The sequence below is a fragment of the Sander lucioperca genome, chromosome 16 (assembly GCF_008315115.2).
Source record: "Sander lucioperca isolate FBNREF2018 chromosome 16, SLUC_FBN_1.2, whole genome shotgun sequence".
Lineage (NCBI taxonomy): Eukaryota > Metazoa > Chordata > Actinopteri > Perciformes > Percidae > Sander > Sander lucioperca.
In genome coordinates this window covers 15,761,399-15,778,753 of record NC_050188.1, presented here as the reverse complement: position 1 = coordinate 15,778,753, position 17,355 = coordinate 15,761,399, and the positions used below count along the sequence as shown (strand labels likewise).

General features: G+C 39.9%; 1 protein-coding gene across 2 annotated transcripts in view; it reads left to right on the top strand.

The window, feature by feature from the left end:
- The window catches only part of LOC116047381 (solute carrier family 45 member 4), a 55,830-nt gene extending 39,081 nt beyond the window's left edge, over positions 1 to 16,749 (top strand). For both annotated transcript variants that reach the window (XM_031296157.2, XM_035992867.1), the window contains exons 4-16: positions 3,729 to 3,917; positions 7,595 to 7,774; positions 8,082 to 8,272; positions 8,389 to 8,575; positions 9,229 to 9,684; positions 10,131 to 10,402; positions 11,535 to 11,696; positions 12,059 to 12,158; positions 12,392 to 12,472; positions 12,547 to 12,677; positions 12,904 to 12,972; positions 13,075 to 13,226; positions 13,581 to 16,749. In XM_031296157.2, coding sequence (XP_031152017.1) covers positions 3,729 to 3,917; positions 7,595 to 7,774; positions 8,082 to 8,272; positions 8,389 to 8,575; positions 9,229 to 9,684; positions 10,131 to 10,402; positions 11,535 to 11,696; positions 12,059 to 12,158; positions 12,392 to 12,472; positions 12,547 to 12,677; positions 12,904 to 12,972; positions 13,075 to 13,226; positions 13,581 to 13,758 — 2,348 coding nt within the window. In that variant the 3' untranslated portion in view covers positions 13,759 to 16,749. The remainder of the gene's footprint in view (positions 1 to 3,728; positions 3,918 to 7,594; positions 7,775 to 8,081; positions 8,273 to 8,388; positions 8,576 to 9,228; positions 9,685 to 10,130; positions 10,403 to 11,534; positions 11,697 to 12,058; positions 12,159 to 12,391; positions 12,473 to 12,546; positions 12,678 to 12,903; positions 12,973 to 13,074; positions 13,227 to 13,580) is intronic.
- Positions 16,750 to 17,355: the final 606 nt, after the last annotated feature.

Genomic DNA, 17,355 nt, shown 5'->3' with positions numbered 1-17,355 from the left:
GTTTCGGTGAACTATTTGGTGATAATAGAAAAGAACATATTAAACAACGTTTCATTCTTTATCATATTTCTGAAGTATATATTTCTGTCTTTAGTTCAGGTCACGTGTGCAAATGTGAATGTGCTCGGTGAACTAACTTCTTTTGTAAATGCTGTGTGTGTGTTTAAACGGTGTGTCTCCTGCCCTGACCAAGATTTTATGAGGTATTATGAGAAGTTAATTAGGAAGTGGTTTTGTTGGTGACAGGTTTGTGTGTGCAAGGTGTTGTCTGATATCGTTCAAAGCTATTGAAAGCATGTGTACTGAAGAGTGTACAGTATGTGTTTCCATTATGTTGCTGCATCCTGTGTGCATGTGTGCTTACAGTTAAATATATGTTACTTCCATTCATCCATCCTAATTTGGGATCCTTTCATGCAAAGTGTGTTTTTGTATCCTGGTAATTCTTTTCCGGTGATGGAAAGTTGAGGCACAAACTAATAAAATATGTGCTTAGTAACAAAGTCACATGCACATCACAGTGTATGTTAAGGTCAAATCCATCCATGTAATTCAGGAAATCTTTTAAATTTAAAATACTCAACTAAGGCTTTAAAAGAGATTTCCCTTTTTATGTTTTTTTTTGTTGCTATTAGCCAGCATCATTTTCAGTTACTTCTTATGAGCTCCTGCTTTCAAGTTCATATGTCTATTTAAGTACCAGTAGACAGAAACTGACAACAAGACTTTAAAGCATTTGTACTTTTCAAAAGAAGCAGCACGAATTTGTTTTTTGCATTTATGAGCTCATAATCCTGATAGACAAAATACTGTTGATGATGTTTTTGTTGTGTCACAAAAAGCCCAAGAAACTTGATCACTTCCCTTTGTGTGATAATCCAAGGCCAATTGTTCACACTGACGCTCAATAGACCTGAGATAAAACCTCATGTTGCGTACGGTTACCGTGGCTTTCTCTCCTTTTTCTTTTGAGTGCGTTTTCACAGACAGTGCTGAAAAAGTCAGCCTCAGGTCAACTCTTTAGTAAGTGTGGTGACAACACAAACACAAAGGTTAATTTATGTTGCTGTACACTACACTGCAACTACATTGTTATCATTAGTGGAATTGTTTTTTTTTAATATTAGAAATTATGTAAAAATGAACAGAACAACAGCAGGATATTGTTAACATAATTTTGATAAAAGTGAACAACACTGTCTCTTAACAGCTAAATGTAAACCTGTTAACCAGACAGTGATTTTTATGTAGTTTGACTTTGGTAGAATATATAAATTAAGGAATATTCAATAGAAACGTCATCTTCAACATCACCATTACATCAATTATTAATGTTTTATCTTTTTTGTTTTCAAAGTGCAATATTTTAATTCAGCACAACTGAGTGTGTTTTCATTGAATGGGGTGTACATTGTCCGTGCATACCCGTGCATAAATGCATATCCTCTTTTTTTGTCTTAAAGTCTGATTCCAATAAATAAAAACAAATCGGTTTAAGGTCCGTGTACTTTTTCGTTCATTCGATTTTCATTTCATAAACAGTATTAAAAAACAAAAAACGAATGCTTATTTGATTTTTGTTTTAAAATACAAAATTTGAAATTAAAATACAAGGCATTTTTTTCCTTTTCATGGTCAAAAGGGGATGGGAGAAATTAAAAATATGCTGTGATTTTCATTTTCTATTTCATATAAGAAAAATAAAATCACTCGAAAATAGAAATGAAAAAAGCCTGTTATTTTCATATTCAGAGACCGGATGTTGTCATTTCCAAGGCAACAGCGCCAGTGTAACCTACCAGTGTTGCTTTCAGCCCAGGCTAAAATTACTCTGGAAACATACTCTTGATAATGCTTGGGGGGAATTTTATTTCATAATGTCACATTTATTTATTACCCTCTCTCCCTGCCTTCCTCTGACTCTCTGTCTCTACCCGCAGCAGACAACTTCACCCCAAGAGAGTCGAACCAGCTGAGGATAGAATTTCAGTTCACGGCTGTAACGTTACCGTTACGCCACCATTACCAATCCCAGCAAACTTTCTGTTGCTTGCTGATCTGGCAGAGAGTCACCGGGGGTTTGGGATCAGATCATGGGGATCAGACCTCCGGTGCTGGGTCTAATATTCTAATATTAGCTGCTGCAGCTAGCTAGCAGCTAGCCTCCAGCCCTGTGACCTCGGTCCCTGCGGTTTGCTCCCCGGTGCTGACTGACTCTGGTCCGTCTGCAGAGCTAACGTTACCCGCTCTAGCTGAGCTGGGAATCTGCCGCGCTCGTGTTTTAGTCATATTTTCTTTTGTTTGCAGATAGTGATATGCTATGATGCACTGATGTCAGGCAGGCTTGCTAGTTGCTTTTAGTCGAAGTCTGTGAGATAACAAAACTTCCTTTGAATATAAATAGTAAAAAGTCTATATAAATAGACGGAATAAATAAAAGTCCCCTGAAATAAATAAAAGTAAAACATATGTATTTAGGCTATTGAACTATAATGACTAATGCGTATGTTCATATGTATTGCCTCATTTATGTATTTCATTATCTATTTCATAGCCATATTCATGTATATTTATGTAAAGGGGGGCAAAAAATGGATGATCAGTCGCTCAGGAAGTTATAGGCTACAGTTTCCCTCAACTGCAGCCGGGACATTCTAAAACGCTTAACGTGAAAAAGTTTAACATGGTTTAATCTACCTAAACAATGATCAATCAGATATCAGTCAGTTATCAGTCAGATAACGTCCATAATAATTGGACTTTGGGTTAGATTTTTTGACAGTTTTCAGTGGTTATGAGGAGCAATATGAGATAGAAATTTGGTAATCATTGATCATTGTTTAGGTACATTAAACCACGTTAAGCTTCTTCCTCGCCATAGGCGCCAATGAAGAAGAAAACGTTAACGTGAGAGAACTTCTATAATCGTTGAATTTCAGTTTAGTTTTTTTGACAGGCTAGTGTTCATGACAAGATATGGCCATGAGAAATATGGTGATGGTTAAGTGTTTTTTTTTTTCATGTTAAGCGTTTTAGAATGTCCCCTGCAGCCTGAGTTAAAGCAAATATGGTAGTGTATGTTTTGGTCATTCGATTTTCATTTTATGAAATACATAAATGAGGCAATACATATAAACATATGCATTAGGGTTTCCAAAGTAATTTTAGCCTGGGCTGAAAGCAACACTGGTAGGCTACACTGGCGTTGTTGCCGTGGAATGACAACATCCGGTCTCTGAATATGAAAAAACAAGCCTTTTTTCGTTTCTATTTTCGAGTGATTTTATTTTTTGTTATATGAAATAGAAAATGAAAATCAAAGTATATTTTAAATTTCTCCCATCCCCTTTTGACCATGAAAAGGAAAAAATGCCTTGTATTTCAATTTCAAATTTTGTATTTTAAAACAAAAATCAAATAACCATTCGTTTTTTGTTTTTTAATACCTGTTTATGAAATGAAAATCGAATGAACGAAAAAGTACACGGACCGTTTAATTTAAACCAATCAAATTAAAAATTATGTCTCATTTAGGATCCTACAATTAGGATGTTACTTGCACCCCCTGGTGGATGACAGAAAGACCAAATCTCAGTTGGTTATTGGTTAACTTTCATCATCTGTCTCAATGTGGTTGAAAATCCCTGGATTAATAGTTCACAATTCTCTCTACATGTCTACATCACTGTCTATAACTAATATCTGTCTTCCTGTGTGTCTGTGTGCAGGTCTTCCAGAGCAGTACTACAGTCTGACGTGGTTCCTCAGTCCGGTCCTCGGCCTCATGTTCACTCCTCTGATCGGCTCGGCCAGCGATCGCTGCACTCTGCGATGGGGCAGGAGGAGGCCGTTTATCCTGGCTCTCTGTATAGGGACTCTGTTAGGAGTGGCATTGTTTCTGAATGGATCGCTGATAGGTGAGTGCATGTGTTATTCAGTATTTATATTCTGTTTCAATTTAAAAGTATTAAAGTATGTGTGTCAGGGAAGGAGAGAGGACAAAGCAGTCATCAGTTTATTTCTGGCCTCTTGTTCAGCTCCTGAAATCTTGTAAATCAAAGAGGCCCGCCATCGGGTGGGGGGGGGAGGGTCAAAGGGTTTTGTCCCAAGGCCCTGTGAGGGCCCATGCAAAGGTCTATGGTGCTGGATTGGGTGTGGATGAGGGGCCCAATTTTGAAAATGTTGCCCACATGCCCATAGTCCCTAATGGCAGACCTGTAGTCAAGTAAACTAATGTTGCCATAAAGCCATTGTTTTCATAGAGAACAATAATGGTAGTAACTTTGTAGTTTTATTCCAATTACAGACACACTTTATGTAATGTGATGTTTTTCACAATAATGTACTTATTACTTTTTTTCTTATCAATCAACAAAACAGAACATGTCAAGAGAGCAACATTCACATATAATCAAATAAAATACATCAATTTCTAATACTGCTGTCCCAGCATTAACGCATATATACAAAACCAACAAAAACAAAAGGAGGAGAAATTCACTGTAACCTGGCCTAAAAAGAAGTTTACTTTGTGTCATGCTGTTATCTAAACCACCTGAGACTATCACGGCCTCTGGCAGTGCAGACGCTGTTGTTTTACCCAGCATACACTTGTGCCACAGAGGGAAAAAAAGAACAGGACGGCTTTCTTCCTGGAATCAGTGGAGCATCACTTGCCAAAAGTCATGTCCTCGTACATTGTACAGTCTGAACGTCAGCTTATTACGTCATCCAAATGTCATTCCAAGGACACATTCAACCAATCCAATCAATCAAATTGATCAGTTGTCAATCATGCCACACAGATATTGATGTCTGGGCTAACAACCTCGGCATAGTTTCGGTTGTAATGCAATGAACCATATGTCTACACACACACACACACACACACACACACACACACACACACACACACACACACACACACACACACAAAGACTACAGCAGTGTAAGGTTTATGTCATCAGCGTGTCGTTGAATTTATTGCTGGTGACAAACAGACGTTTAAGCTGATTGGTGTTGCAGTCAATAGCTATTTTTAGACCTCCATCACATCCTTCTTGTACTCGTGAACTCTAAAATTGACCATTTGTATTACACAACAACAAAATTACAACTGAGTGTTGAATTTAACACTTGAAATGATCTATGCAACAATCTACAATCTACAATCAAACAATAACATTGTTTGCTGCTGCAACAATGTTATTTCCCATTTTTTTGGGATCAATAAAAAATCTGTCTATCTATCTATCTATCTATCTATCTATCTATCTATCTATCTATCTATGTTTTCAAATCCAAGTCAAGCCCATTTTTTGTAGTTTTAATTACATTCTCTGCTGATACTATATTTGTCAAATATTGAATCTTCTTTTTGTCTCTAAATGTATCTTGTGTATCAAATCAGGCAAAAGGAAGCCAACCACATGCCACTTTAATAGTACGGTATACACAATTATTGATTCATTGGTGTAAACAGCACTCTTGTACTCAATTATCAGAGCCCACATGGTCTAAATTTTAGGGATGCACAATTTAGCACTGGCTGAAATAGTATCTTGAATTATTGTCTTTGTTTAGATCATAATTTTAGATGATAATTACGTCTTATAATGAGCAGCCTTATCTTAAGATACAAGTATGAAAATACATGGCGAGTATGATAATGTTGCAGGCAATTGCATTGCTACCTGTTGACTTCAAGAGAGAAAAATACACTGTGAAGAATATATGTCTAACTATTAGTTTTACAAAAAGTATATACTGACAGTGGGAAAATATACTGTTCAATCTATGGCTATTACAATAGCAAGTGTAATGGTCTTAGTATTGCCCACATCTGTCGGTTATTGTTATCGGTCTTGAAATCCCGTATTGGTGCATCCAACCCACATAATATAATAGAGTGTACATGTTCCATATTCAAATGTGGACCAAATAGGTGAAAAATATGCAGTGCAACAATAGCCGACTGGGCCTTTTTAAATGTCTCTAAATAGAACAAAGTTAAATGAATTGTCAAAGGAGTTATAAATACCAAGAACGAGAGCTGTGTGAACTGTTTTCTGTCAGCAGATTCTATTCTGTTTCATTCAATTCATTTCTGTTCTACCTCCATTCTTCTGCACAGAGGTTGGCACCCAGGTCGTTTTAGGGTGTGTGTGTGTGTGTGTGTGTGTGTGTGTGTGTGTGTGTGTGTGTGTGTGTGTGCGCCTTGCCAGCGGGGTTGACATGGGAAAAGACCAGTGACCTTTATCTGTGTGGGAGAAATGAGAGAATAAGAGAGAAAGTGTACGTTTCAATGGTTCTGTGTATATGAATGTGTGTGAACAACACAGGGTGACATGGGAACACTGTAGTAACCTGTATATGAGTGTGTGTGTGTGTGTGTGTGTGTTGACATGGGAACACAGGAGCAGGCAGTTCACAGGGAAATGCTTCCTGTTTGCTTCCCCCTTTCCACCAATCAAAATTGACTTCCTGTCTGTCTGCCTGGCTCGTGAGTAGTGCCGCTCCATTGTCCCACACACACACACACACACACACACACACACACACACACACACACACACACACACACACACACACACACACACACACACACTCTGCTGTTCCTTCTATGAACATTTGTTTCCCCATCGTTGGATGGATTACAATTTGTAAAGTCATGCTGCATCACACTTCCTCCTCTCTCTCTTTCACAGAGAGACTCTCTTTCGCACACACACACACACACACACACACACACACACACACACACACACACACACACACACCCACAACCAAACGCTCACATGTCACACGGTGTTGTTTTCATTATGAGACACACAAGGTCACACACATGATGCAAAGCAGTATCGGAAATGTGCAGTGACCCATTTGTGTATGTCTTTGTGTTTGTTATTGTGCAGCTGTTGTGACTCAATAATCAGCTATTGATTACATGTGCAACTCTGACCTCGGTCACATCAGTGTAACAATTCCAGATGTGTATGTCTGGATGTAGAGAGTGATCACATTTCCTACTTAAATATGTATTTGTGAAATAAAATTGTACATGTATGTATTCTCTTTATACCTGTGATGATACTATAACTTTTATTCTGTTATTTATTGGCCTTTTTTTAACCATCATTGCATCAAACACACATCAACACGTGCATACATTAGAAATGATTTAAGTCCCTGCACCATTAAAAGGATGGTTTCACCCATATAATTATAGACCATTTGTTCTCAGTTATCCCTCTTAATAGTGACAGATATAAAATCTGGACAAATAAATAAACTATTAAGATGCCTTGATACCACTAGTTATGTTTATTTTGTCATGTGGGTGAACTGACACTAAACATGGACAATTCCTATGCCTACATTTATCACGCCTATTACATATAAACGCTTGAAAACTAAAAAATAAAAAAAAAAGATCTTTCAGTAAAAAAAGCTCATCTATCACATGTGCCTTATTTTTATCGACATCTCTTTTTGTTGTTTAACAATCAAACAGCTTTCACTGTCTGTTGTATAATAACAACAAACACATTTTACAATTAAACCACTTTGTCCGTTCATGTCTTTCTTCTGTTAGGTTTGGCCATGGGTGATGAGCAGGGGAGACAACCAATAGGAATTGTTCTTACTGTGCTGGGGGTGGTGGTGTTGGACTTTTCTGCGGACGCAACAGAGGGACCAATCAGAGCGTACCTGCTAGACGTGGCAGACACGGAGGAACAAGACATGGCCCTTAACATCCATGCTGCCTCAGCAGGTACCACTGGCATCTGACACACACACACACACACACACACACACACACACACACACACACACACACACACACACACACACACACACACACATAACTTTCACAGGATTTCAATATGGCAATGGTAGGTTTATTGCACACAAAAAAGTATACTTTGTAATATAATTTGTTGTACTGCCAATAACGACTTAATTGAGTTGAATGGACACACATTTGATATAACCTAGCGCTGAAAGAGAAAATGAGATCAGGCAAAATCCTTTTCTGCTTATGTCTTTTGTACGTCTAAACTTTTGTCCAATGTGTGCAGGTCTTGGTGGTGCGGTCGGCTACGCCCTCGGAGGTTTAGACTGGACGCACACCTTCCTTGGAGCAATCTTCAAGTCCCAGGAGCAAATCCTGTTCTTCTTCGCTGCCATCCTCTTCTCCATCTCTGTCGTTTTACATCTCTTCAGCATCGAGGAGCAGCAGTACTCGCCCCAACATGACAGGCTGGAGCAGGTTGTGTGTGTGTGTGTGTGTGTGTGTGTGTGTGTGTGTACACTGTAAAAATCAATTTTAGTTTAAAAAAAAACAAAAAAAAAACCTAAGACTTTGGTTTTCTGTCCTCTCACCAGGAGACTCCAGATCGCACCAAACTGCAACCATCGACCAATGGCAGGACTGGACTTCCCGCCCCCAAGCTGGAATTGATTGGAGAGGATGAAACGATGGACAGCTATGACCTCTATGACCCCTGTGGAGACAACCTCTCAGAGCGTGGAGATATGGACATGGACTTCCTAGAGATGGAGCTTGTGAGAAGTAAGTTCACAGACTCTTGCCTATTTTGCTGAATCTGAATGTTTTCCAATTTTCAAATCCAAAGAAATTTGGAAAAGAAAATCAGTTGTGGGATGGGAATATCTGCGGGCTCTTTGTTTCCAAAGCTTAAAGAGTTAGGAAAGGAAGCAATGACCCTACTTTCGTTGTTATTTAGAGATTTCAGCTAGCTTTTATCACAGCTGTCACAGTAGATAGTTTTAGGAAAAGATTAGATATCATAAACAACCAAAGCTACAGTATTGAATGAGATAGAGAGAGAAATTAATTAATACAGTAACAAGGACACTGGACTCTTAAAGTATAGACTAGTATCATTAGTGAAATAAAATTGTCCCCATAAGAAGTAAAACACAGTAATTAATCTACTAAACATACACAGTCCACAAGAGTTAAAAAAAAGAGTTAGCCCAACAGTTTCTTACAATGTTGTATTGGCAACACATTAGCCTCTGACAGCTAATATAATTGCTATCTTGGTAAGCAGCAAACTGATCGCAGAAAAACAAATTAACAAATCAAAATAATCAAAAACCAACTGCCGGTGGTTTCGGTTGGTTTCCTTCAACTTGTTAATCGTTTTCTCTGAATTCCTGGCATCTAAACTAATCAGCCCTCCCCTTGTCTGTCTCCAGGTAAAAGTGACAGTGTTCTAGCCATGGCAGACGCCACTCTCGACCACCTGGACCACGAAGCGTTGTTCCTGTGCCACATAGAGCCGTCCATCTTCGCTGACCGCCTCTCGCCCTATCACGGCTCGCCTCCTACAAGTGGTAACTTCTTCAATGCCAATCGCAGCACTCCGCCACCGCGGTTTGGCAACATCAGACGCAGCAGCAGTGCAGGAAGTCAAGACCTGCTCCAAACCAACAAACACCAAACACACGCTACCACCCCGAGGATTTCCCGCCTCTCTGCTTTCCTACAGGAAATGGAAAATGACGAAGGTGAGGAGGCGTTACTGAACAACCAACTCAATGAGCAGCGGACACTTAACGGGCGGCTGTTAGCCAGTGTAACTAATCCTGATGGGGATGGCACTAACATGCTGAGCTCTAAAGGACAGGCACATCGCGCTGGGATGGTCAAAGGTTGGTGTTTTCATTTGTTGTTTATGCTTGTCTTAAATTTAACTTTGTGCAATTTGAGATTAAATGAAAAAAATGAATTATCCAGTTATATTAACTGATATGATGGAATACTTTAAAATTATATGATTTTATTAACTGCATTTGAAATGTTTAAAGGAATAGGTCCATGTGTTATTCACATTTTCTGGGAGCATCAACTCTGAGGAGTCATTAAGGAGATTCAAGAAAATTGTAGTTTTTCAAGGTGGAGATAATCCGTGTAATTTCCTGCCAAAAGGAGTGTACGTTACTCCAATCCCATACCAGTGGGCCTGGTGGAGAAGAGATGTACAATACCAATGGGAAGATGTCTTCCCCTATCCTCAGTCTATTATGGTTTCCTAACCTGTAAAAAACAAGAGTAAACCATCACTTAATGTTAATCCGTAATCTGTCTCTTATTCCAGCTTCCAGTACTGGAGCCCCCATGCGGCAGTCACGTCACCGCCATGTCTTCTACCGCCAGCCGTCCTATACCTTCTCCTACTACGGTCGAGTGGGGAGCCACCGCTACCGCTATCGCCGGGCCAATGCCGCTTATCTCATCAAGCCATCTCGCAGCATGAACGACCTGTACGAAGTGGAGGCCAGACACAGGAGGAGTCACAGGCAGAGAAACAGACACCGCAGTGGAAACACCAACTCCTCCAGCGGGGATACAGAGAGCGAAGAAGGAGAGGTGAGGAAGAATTAACTAACCTGTATCCATGACAACAACCTAGCCCTGTCATTTCTTTCCAACATCTTAAGGGCCCTATCTTGCACCCAGCGCAATTGACTTTATACTCCGACGTATGTATCATTCCTATTTTGCGCCCGACGCACAGCGGACTTTTTCCTCCACAGACTCACGTTGGTAAATTAGGGAATGAACTTGTGCTCCCAGGGGCGGTTCAGCAAAAAGAGGAGGCGTGTTCTGGCGCAAACGTTCCCTAGTGCTATTTTGCAGTTTCAGAAAGAAATTCCGCCACAGACCAGGAAAAACCTAGTCTAAAGTCAGTGGCGCGTTATTCAGATGCTATTTTAAGGGCGGATGCTTGGCCGTAATGTAGTGTGTGCACACGGCGCATACACTTTGCTTCTCTCATCTCACGGACCCAGCAGTTCCCATTTTTGCAAACCATACATAAATACAAGGAAAAATATGACCTTGTTTTACACAACATTTCCATGAATCATGGATGTGTTGATGACATAAATGAGGAAATATTAGAGGACTTAAGGAGATGTGATTTTGAACTGCATGTGCCGATGCAACTTAACCCAAATGCCCCGGCAGCAGCAGCACGGGAGAAGAGACAGAAGAGCTGCATCGTCTATAGTGAGGTAATCTCGGTCTAATGTTAGACTACATTGCAAAAATATCACCATGCATTCATAACCTTGTGATTCAGTGAGAGTGAGCGCAAAACATCGGAAAGTTTTTGTGACATTTCTTTATTTACATTTTGTCAAAAAAAAAAAATCAATAGAAACCGTCGGTCTCCTCGGCTGTGAACCGCTCCTGGCATGCTCTCATGGATGTATTAAGAGCGTGCACCTAGCAAATCCGCCATTATAATGCTTTTAAAGGGAATGTGAGATAACGCTCTGATTGGTTTATTGCACGTTACGCCCAAACCACACCTAGAGTAATGTAGCAAATTCAGACCATCCCATTTTAGATTTGCGTCGGGCGCAAGAGTCATTTATCCCACCGGTATAATAACAACAGCGCCCGAGATCCGCCCACAAAGCTACTTGCGTTTGATACTTGCGTTTCAGATCGTTAAAATAGGGCCCTAAGTGTCTCTTCTGGGTCCTGTCTTCAGGTTGAGACCACTGTGCGGCTGCTGTGGCTCTCCATGCTGAAGATGCCTCCGGAGCTGCTTCGCCTGTGCGCCTGTCACCTGCTCACCTGGTTCTCCATTATTGCAGAGGCCGTCTTCTTCACTGACTTCATGGGACAAGTCATCTACCATGGAGACCCTACTGTACGTGAAGCAGCAGCTAAATACACACAGACAATATATACATTCCCCTTTAGTTCAGTTACTTTAATGACGTGATGGCTTGTCCAAGCCAAAGTGGAAATTTAAAATTTCAGAAATAGACGAAGGACAGTACTAAATCTAGTGAGATTAATCATCATTTGACCTGGAAACTTGTTCTCTGCTGCATTACATAATCTCTAATATAAAGTAATAGAAAACAGCTCCAACTGTCTCTTATTCTGATATTTTTATGCGTCATGTCAAGCTGTCTACAGCAGGTTCAAGCTGAACTAAACTCGGTCTCTGCCTTAGTTAATCCACAGCTCACTAAACTAAACTAAGCCTGTTTTTGTCTCTCTCAGGCTCCTGTTAACTCTACTTTATTGGAGGATTATCACAAAGGAGTTCAGATGGGATGTTGGGGACTAGTTATATATGCCATGACTGCTGCCACATGCTCAGGTAACACACAAGCACACAGGAATGCACATTGTCTCATAAGATAAGAGAAACTTTATTGATTGCACACTGAGGAAATTCACTTGTTACGGCAGCTCAAGACTCAAAAAAGCAAAGGAAAAAAGTTAATGCGTACACACCTCCACATTGGATTGCTAACTGTCTTCAAGAAAACAAGATCTCTGGCTGTAAAGTGCACTTTTTTCTAACCAATCAACTCATCTACTTTTTTCCAGCTATCCTTCAAAAGTACCTTGACAATTTTGACCTCAGCATTAAGGTCATCTACATCTTGGGAACGCTTGCATTTGCCATAGGTATGAATCACGATACAACATATAACAAAAATAAATGTGAGCGGCTAGTAAGTATTTTTTTTTCCCCTTCATAGGAACTGCTGTTATGGCAATCTTTCCTAATGTGTATGTTTCCATGGTGATGATCAGCAGCATGGGCATCATCTCCATGAGTATCTCCTACTGTCCTTATGCTCTGCTGGGACAGTATCACGAAATGAAAGAGGTACCGACATAATTTGATGATGATATGATGTTAGTTAATGTGTACAGTCCCAGAATTATTAGATAGATAGATAGATAGATAGATAGATAGATAGATATTTTTCTAATATGTAGATAGATCAATGTTTCCAATATGTAGATAGATAAATATGTTTACAATATATATAGATAGATATTTTTTGTAATATGTAGCTTTCATTAACTGTAGCTGTCTCCGTCTCCTGCAGTACATCAGGCACAGTCCTGGTAACTCCCGGAGAGGCTTTGGCATAGATTGTGCTATCTTATCCTGCCAGGTGAGTGTTCATATTGTCTTAATGAAGTCTTTGTGGCATAGTTTCTATGCTATAGTTTGCAGAAAGGACTGTGTTGTTATATAATCACTGGTTATTTTGCAGGTGTACATCAGTCAGATCTTGGTGGCCTCAGCTCTGGGTGCTGTCGTGGAGGCTGTTGGCAGCGTCCGTGTCATTCCCATGGTGGCTTCTGGGGGCTCCTTCCTCGGATTCTTGACCGCCCTCTTCCTGGTCATTTACCCGACTCCTAACGGGTAAGAAAACCACCTGATTCTAATCTTTTGCTGAGATTAAAAGAATATTTTATCATTTTAGGAAATACACGTATTCACTTTCATGCCAAGAGTTAGATGAGAAGACCGCCACAACTCTTATGTCTTTATGGTAAACGTGACGCTACAGCCAGCAGCTGGTTAGCTTAGCTTAGCACAAAGACTGGAAATGGGGAAACAGTTAGCCTGACTGATTCCAGTATCAATGCTAAGTTAAACTAATCAACCTCTGGCTCCTGGCAAGAAAGCGAATAAGCATATTTCCAAGATTGTCAGACTATATCTTTAAGCCTAGAATACAGTCCTAACAGTTGTGATTTTTACTATGATTGACAGGGATGGGGAATCAGCCAAAGCTTCAAAACGGTCCTTGACAAAGCTGGAGAATCCCAACACCGATGAAGTGGCTGTTACAGTGGTGACAGAAAAACCCAGCTTCCTGAAACTCAACAAGAAGGGCCAGCCAACCACCACCATCTCTTCCTGTCACACAGAGAATGAGTCTGCTCTGTGATTGGTTGACTTGAGTCGACAGACTTGTTGCTGCAGAACCAACTAACTTCACTTTTGAAACGTTCGCTGATGGAAAGATATACGGATATCACTGTCCTCGTCGTGCTGGAGTTTACAGACACAAAGAAGAGAGAGGAAGGCGGTTGGTGTGCGCTTGATCTACTTTACGTGTCTGTTCTTGCTTTGACAGGCTTTTTCTGATTCGGTGTGTATTGATTTGCTGAAGAAAACAACTTAATCTGACGTGGGACCAGTGTCACACCAGACCATCTTACCCTACAAAAAAAGCATTCAGGTCCCAGTGCTGTTTTCAGCCATCATAGAAATTCCTTCCACATAGCCCCCACAGACATTTGACTGATCCATCTGGGTCGTCCAGAAGTGAGTAATCCATTGGTCAAAGTTTAACGGAGAGGTTGTCTCTGTCTCTCAGGGCCTCAAGGAGGTGCTACTGAGCAGCCACCTGGACAGGAAACTTCAGGGGACTAGCGCATGCACACACACACACACCCACACACACACACACACACACACACACACACACCCCCCTCTTCATCTGGGGTAACGCAATCGAATGAATACATGAATAATCAACATTGTTGACGAACATTAGTCCTCGAAGCTGCAATCATTCAAAAATGCTGAAAATTGTTTTTCCTCGCTGTAGAATCGGCTTGAATCTTTGCTAAGATGATGCAAACGAGATCGATGAGAGTGTGTGTGTCTGCTGACGTTTCACCAAAATAAACCCAATCACATACTCAGATTTTGGTGGAATTTTACAGCACTCTGCGACAGTAGCTTTAAGACTTCAAGACTTTTGGAAGTGTCATTTTCTGAAACTAAGAGCCCAAAGCCTGGTTCCTGGGGAAAAAATTATTGATCTTAAGTCCCCAGATGGATTGCAAGTGAGTATTTTTTATTTTGTTTTGTCCTCCTCCCAATGGCAGAAGTGCTGAAGTCTTTAATTTAGCCTCTGCTCCAGGGCAACGTTGACAATAGGCTCTGCTCAGGAGTTGCCTGTATATTGAGGGTCAAGAATACAGATGTGTATTGAGGGAAATTCCAGGAAATAATAAGCGCAGATGCAATATGTGCAGTATACAGGGCATTACAATCCCAAATATTATTTTCATGATTTATTGAGGGCCCAGAATGATGCCTATGTTTGTTTTAAATAATCTAGGCTAACCTACATGCTGCATGTTGGAGGAGCAGAGAAGAGACAAACCAAACACTAGAGAAGAAGAGGATAGAGATGTGGAGTTTTCTCTTCCTCTACCCTCTTGCTTATTTTTTATATTTTATTTTTTAGAATATGCTGTTAGTACAATGTTAGTCACTAACTGTACATTAGCTGAGCCATTGTTTTAAATAGTGTTAAATAGCATTAAGTTTGAAAAGCCTTGCTTTTAAAATCCTCTTCGGGAGTTGGATTCATGCGTCTTAGGTCACCAGCAGGACGGGGATTCCAGTGGATCCAGTAACTCTACCAGTAATCGTCAAGAGTCTGGAATGGGACACAGGAGTATTAGAGTGGATGCTAGATATAATGAAAGAAAAATATATAATATAAGAGAGGCAAAATAAATTCTTCTTGACTAGTAGCCTATAGTTTAGGCTTGTTGCTTGAGTCTTAGTGGAGGATTTACGCTCCTGGTTTAAGTATCTTGGTTCCACTGTACTGGGCCAAATATAAGTATAATATAGTATTTTAGATGCTCATTACATCTGTGTGTTGTACGCTGAATTGACATAGAAGAAGATACAGGGATAAAAGAAGGGCTGGGGAAATGTTTTCACTCTAAAAAAAGTTATAAAAATATTCGGCAGATAGACATGAGAGTGATATTGACCTTTTCATCTCCGTATTTCCAAAAATGCCACACTGTTCTTTTAAATGTTTGAACTAAAGCATAGTTTGAATTGTTACAAATTTGCAAAATGCATGTCTTAACTTGATCCAAAAAAGAGAATGGTGGCAGATTTTACACTTTCCGAGAGTCCTTGCAGACAGATTTATTGAGTTAATTGAAATTGCCGGTCTTGAAAACTACAACTTTACTGGTCGTCGACTTGTGAAAAATCCAACTTTGCCTCCTAAATAAACAACAAAATATCAAGAATAATTTACTAAATTACAGAAAAAGCCAGCGAGCTGACCAGAATATATTAATTATTGAACCGAACAGCTTCAGTTAGTTTAATTAAAGTGTTGTGAGCGATGGGTGATGCTCCATGCTGCCTCTGCTGTTTCATAAGGGCAAGCGGCAGCAAGTGTGACGGTGGATGAGGAAGTAAAATTGTTGACTTTAGCTTTACTTTAACCCGGTTTAACATTTATACACAGTGACGAGACAAATGGGCTCATCACAAATATATTTCATTAAAACACATGCAAGTTCTACAAATTAAAGCTAAACTTTTATTAATACTGCATCTTGGAATGTTTCAATAGCTGACAATGCTTGACGTTTGAAAAAAAAAAAAACTTGTACTGTAGTAAGAAAGAAATATTGAAGATGTTTTTGTGTCTTTTGTTTTCTGACAAATCAGATCTTTGTTGCAATAATGGCCTCTGTTAATCAGCTGGGGGAGAGGAATGTGTGTGATGGTTGTGCAGGCTTGTTTGTGGTGGTGAAATCTGGGTGTTTTTTCCCCTGCATCTGTCAGGTGAAAGGCTGTGGATTTGGGTCAGTTTTCCTTTCAGCTCAATCAGCTGAAACAAGCAAATTGAAGGAATCAAAATGTAAATTGCATTGACTTAATTTACTGATGAAAGAACGTTTTATTATGGTGTGTATTAGAGCATTTAACAAAGAAGCTTATTTTTTGTTTTAGAAGAGAATTCACTCACTGATGATGTGGTTGTTATTTTTATTTGGTTGGGTGTTGGTGCAGAGTTTAACCCTGTTTCTAACAGAATAGATTCCTTCTATAATTTCAGGTACATTCAGTCAGTCTCAGAGCAGACGAGAGAGAGAGAGAGAGAGAGAGAGAGAGAGAGAGAGAGAGAGAGAGAGAGAGAGAGAGAGAGAGAGAGAGAGAGAGAGAGAGAGAGAGAGAGAGAGAGAGAGAGAGAGAGAGAGAGAGAGAGAGAGAGAGAGAGAGAGAGAGAGAGAGAGAGAGAGAGAGAGAGAGAGAGAGAGAGAGAGAGAGAGAGAATTTTGCTTCCAGGATTGAATCCTGCTCTGGCTGTGGTGCTGGGACGAAAAAAGCAGGGATGGGACAATGACAAAAGACGAGGAGGTACAGATGCCAGAGATTTTAATGGCTTCTGTAACCACTGGGGCAATAAAATATTCTGGATTAACTATAGGACACACAACTTCAGTTCAATGACAAACGTGAAGATAAAAAAAAAAAAAAAAAACTTTGGAGGTTTGCATGTAACAACAGCAATATGCATGTGTGGAACACCAAAGTAGGACTTTGTACAAATCACTCGAGCTCCATTCTTTTTTGTCCTATAGGTCAGGGATGTATTTTCTAATGCATGGCTGGATGTTTGTTTGTGTCTTTCCGTTAAACTTAAATGTGTGAAGAAAAACCAACACGTACTCTTGAAGCTAAAGCATTGTGCTCGGTCTGGGTCAGT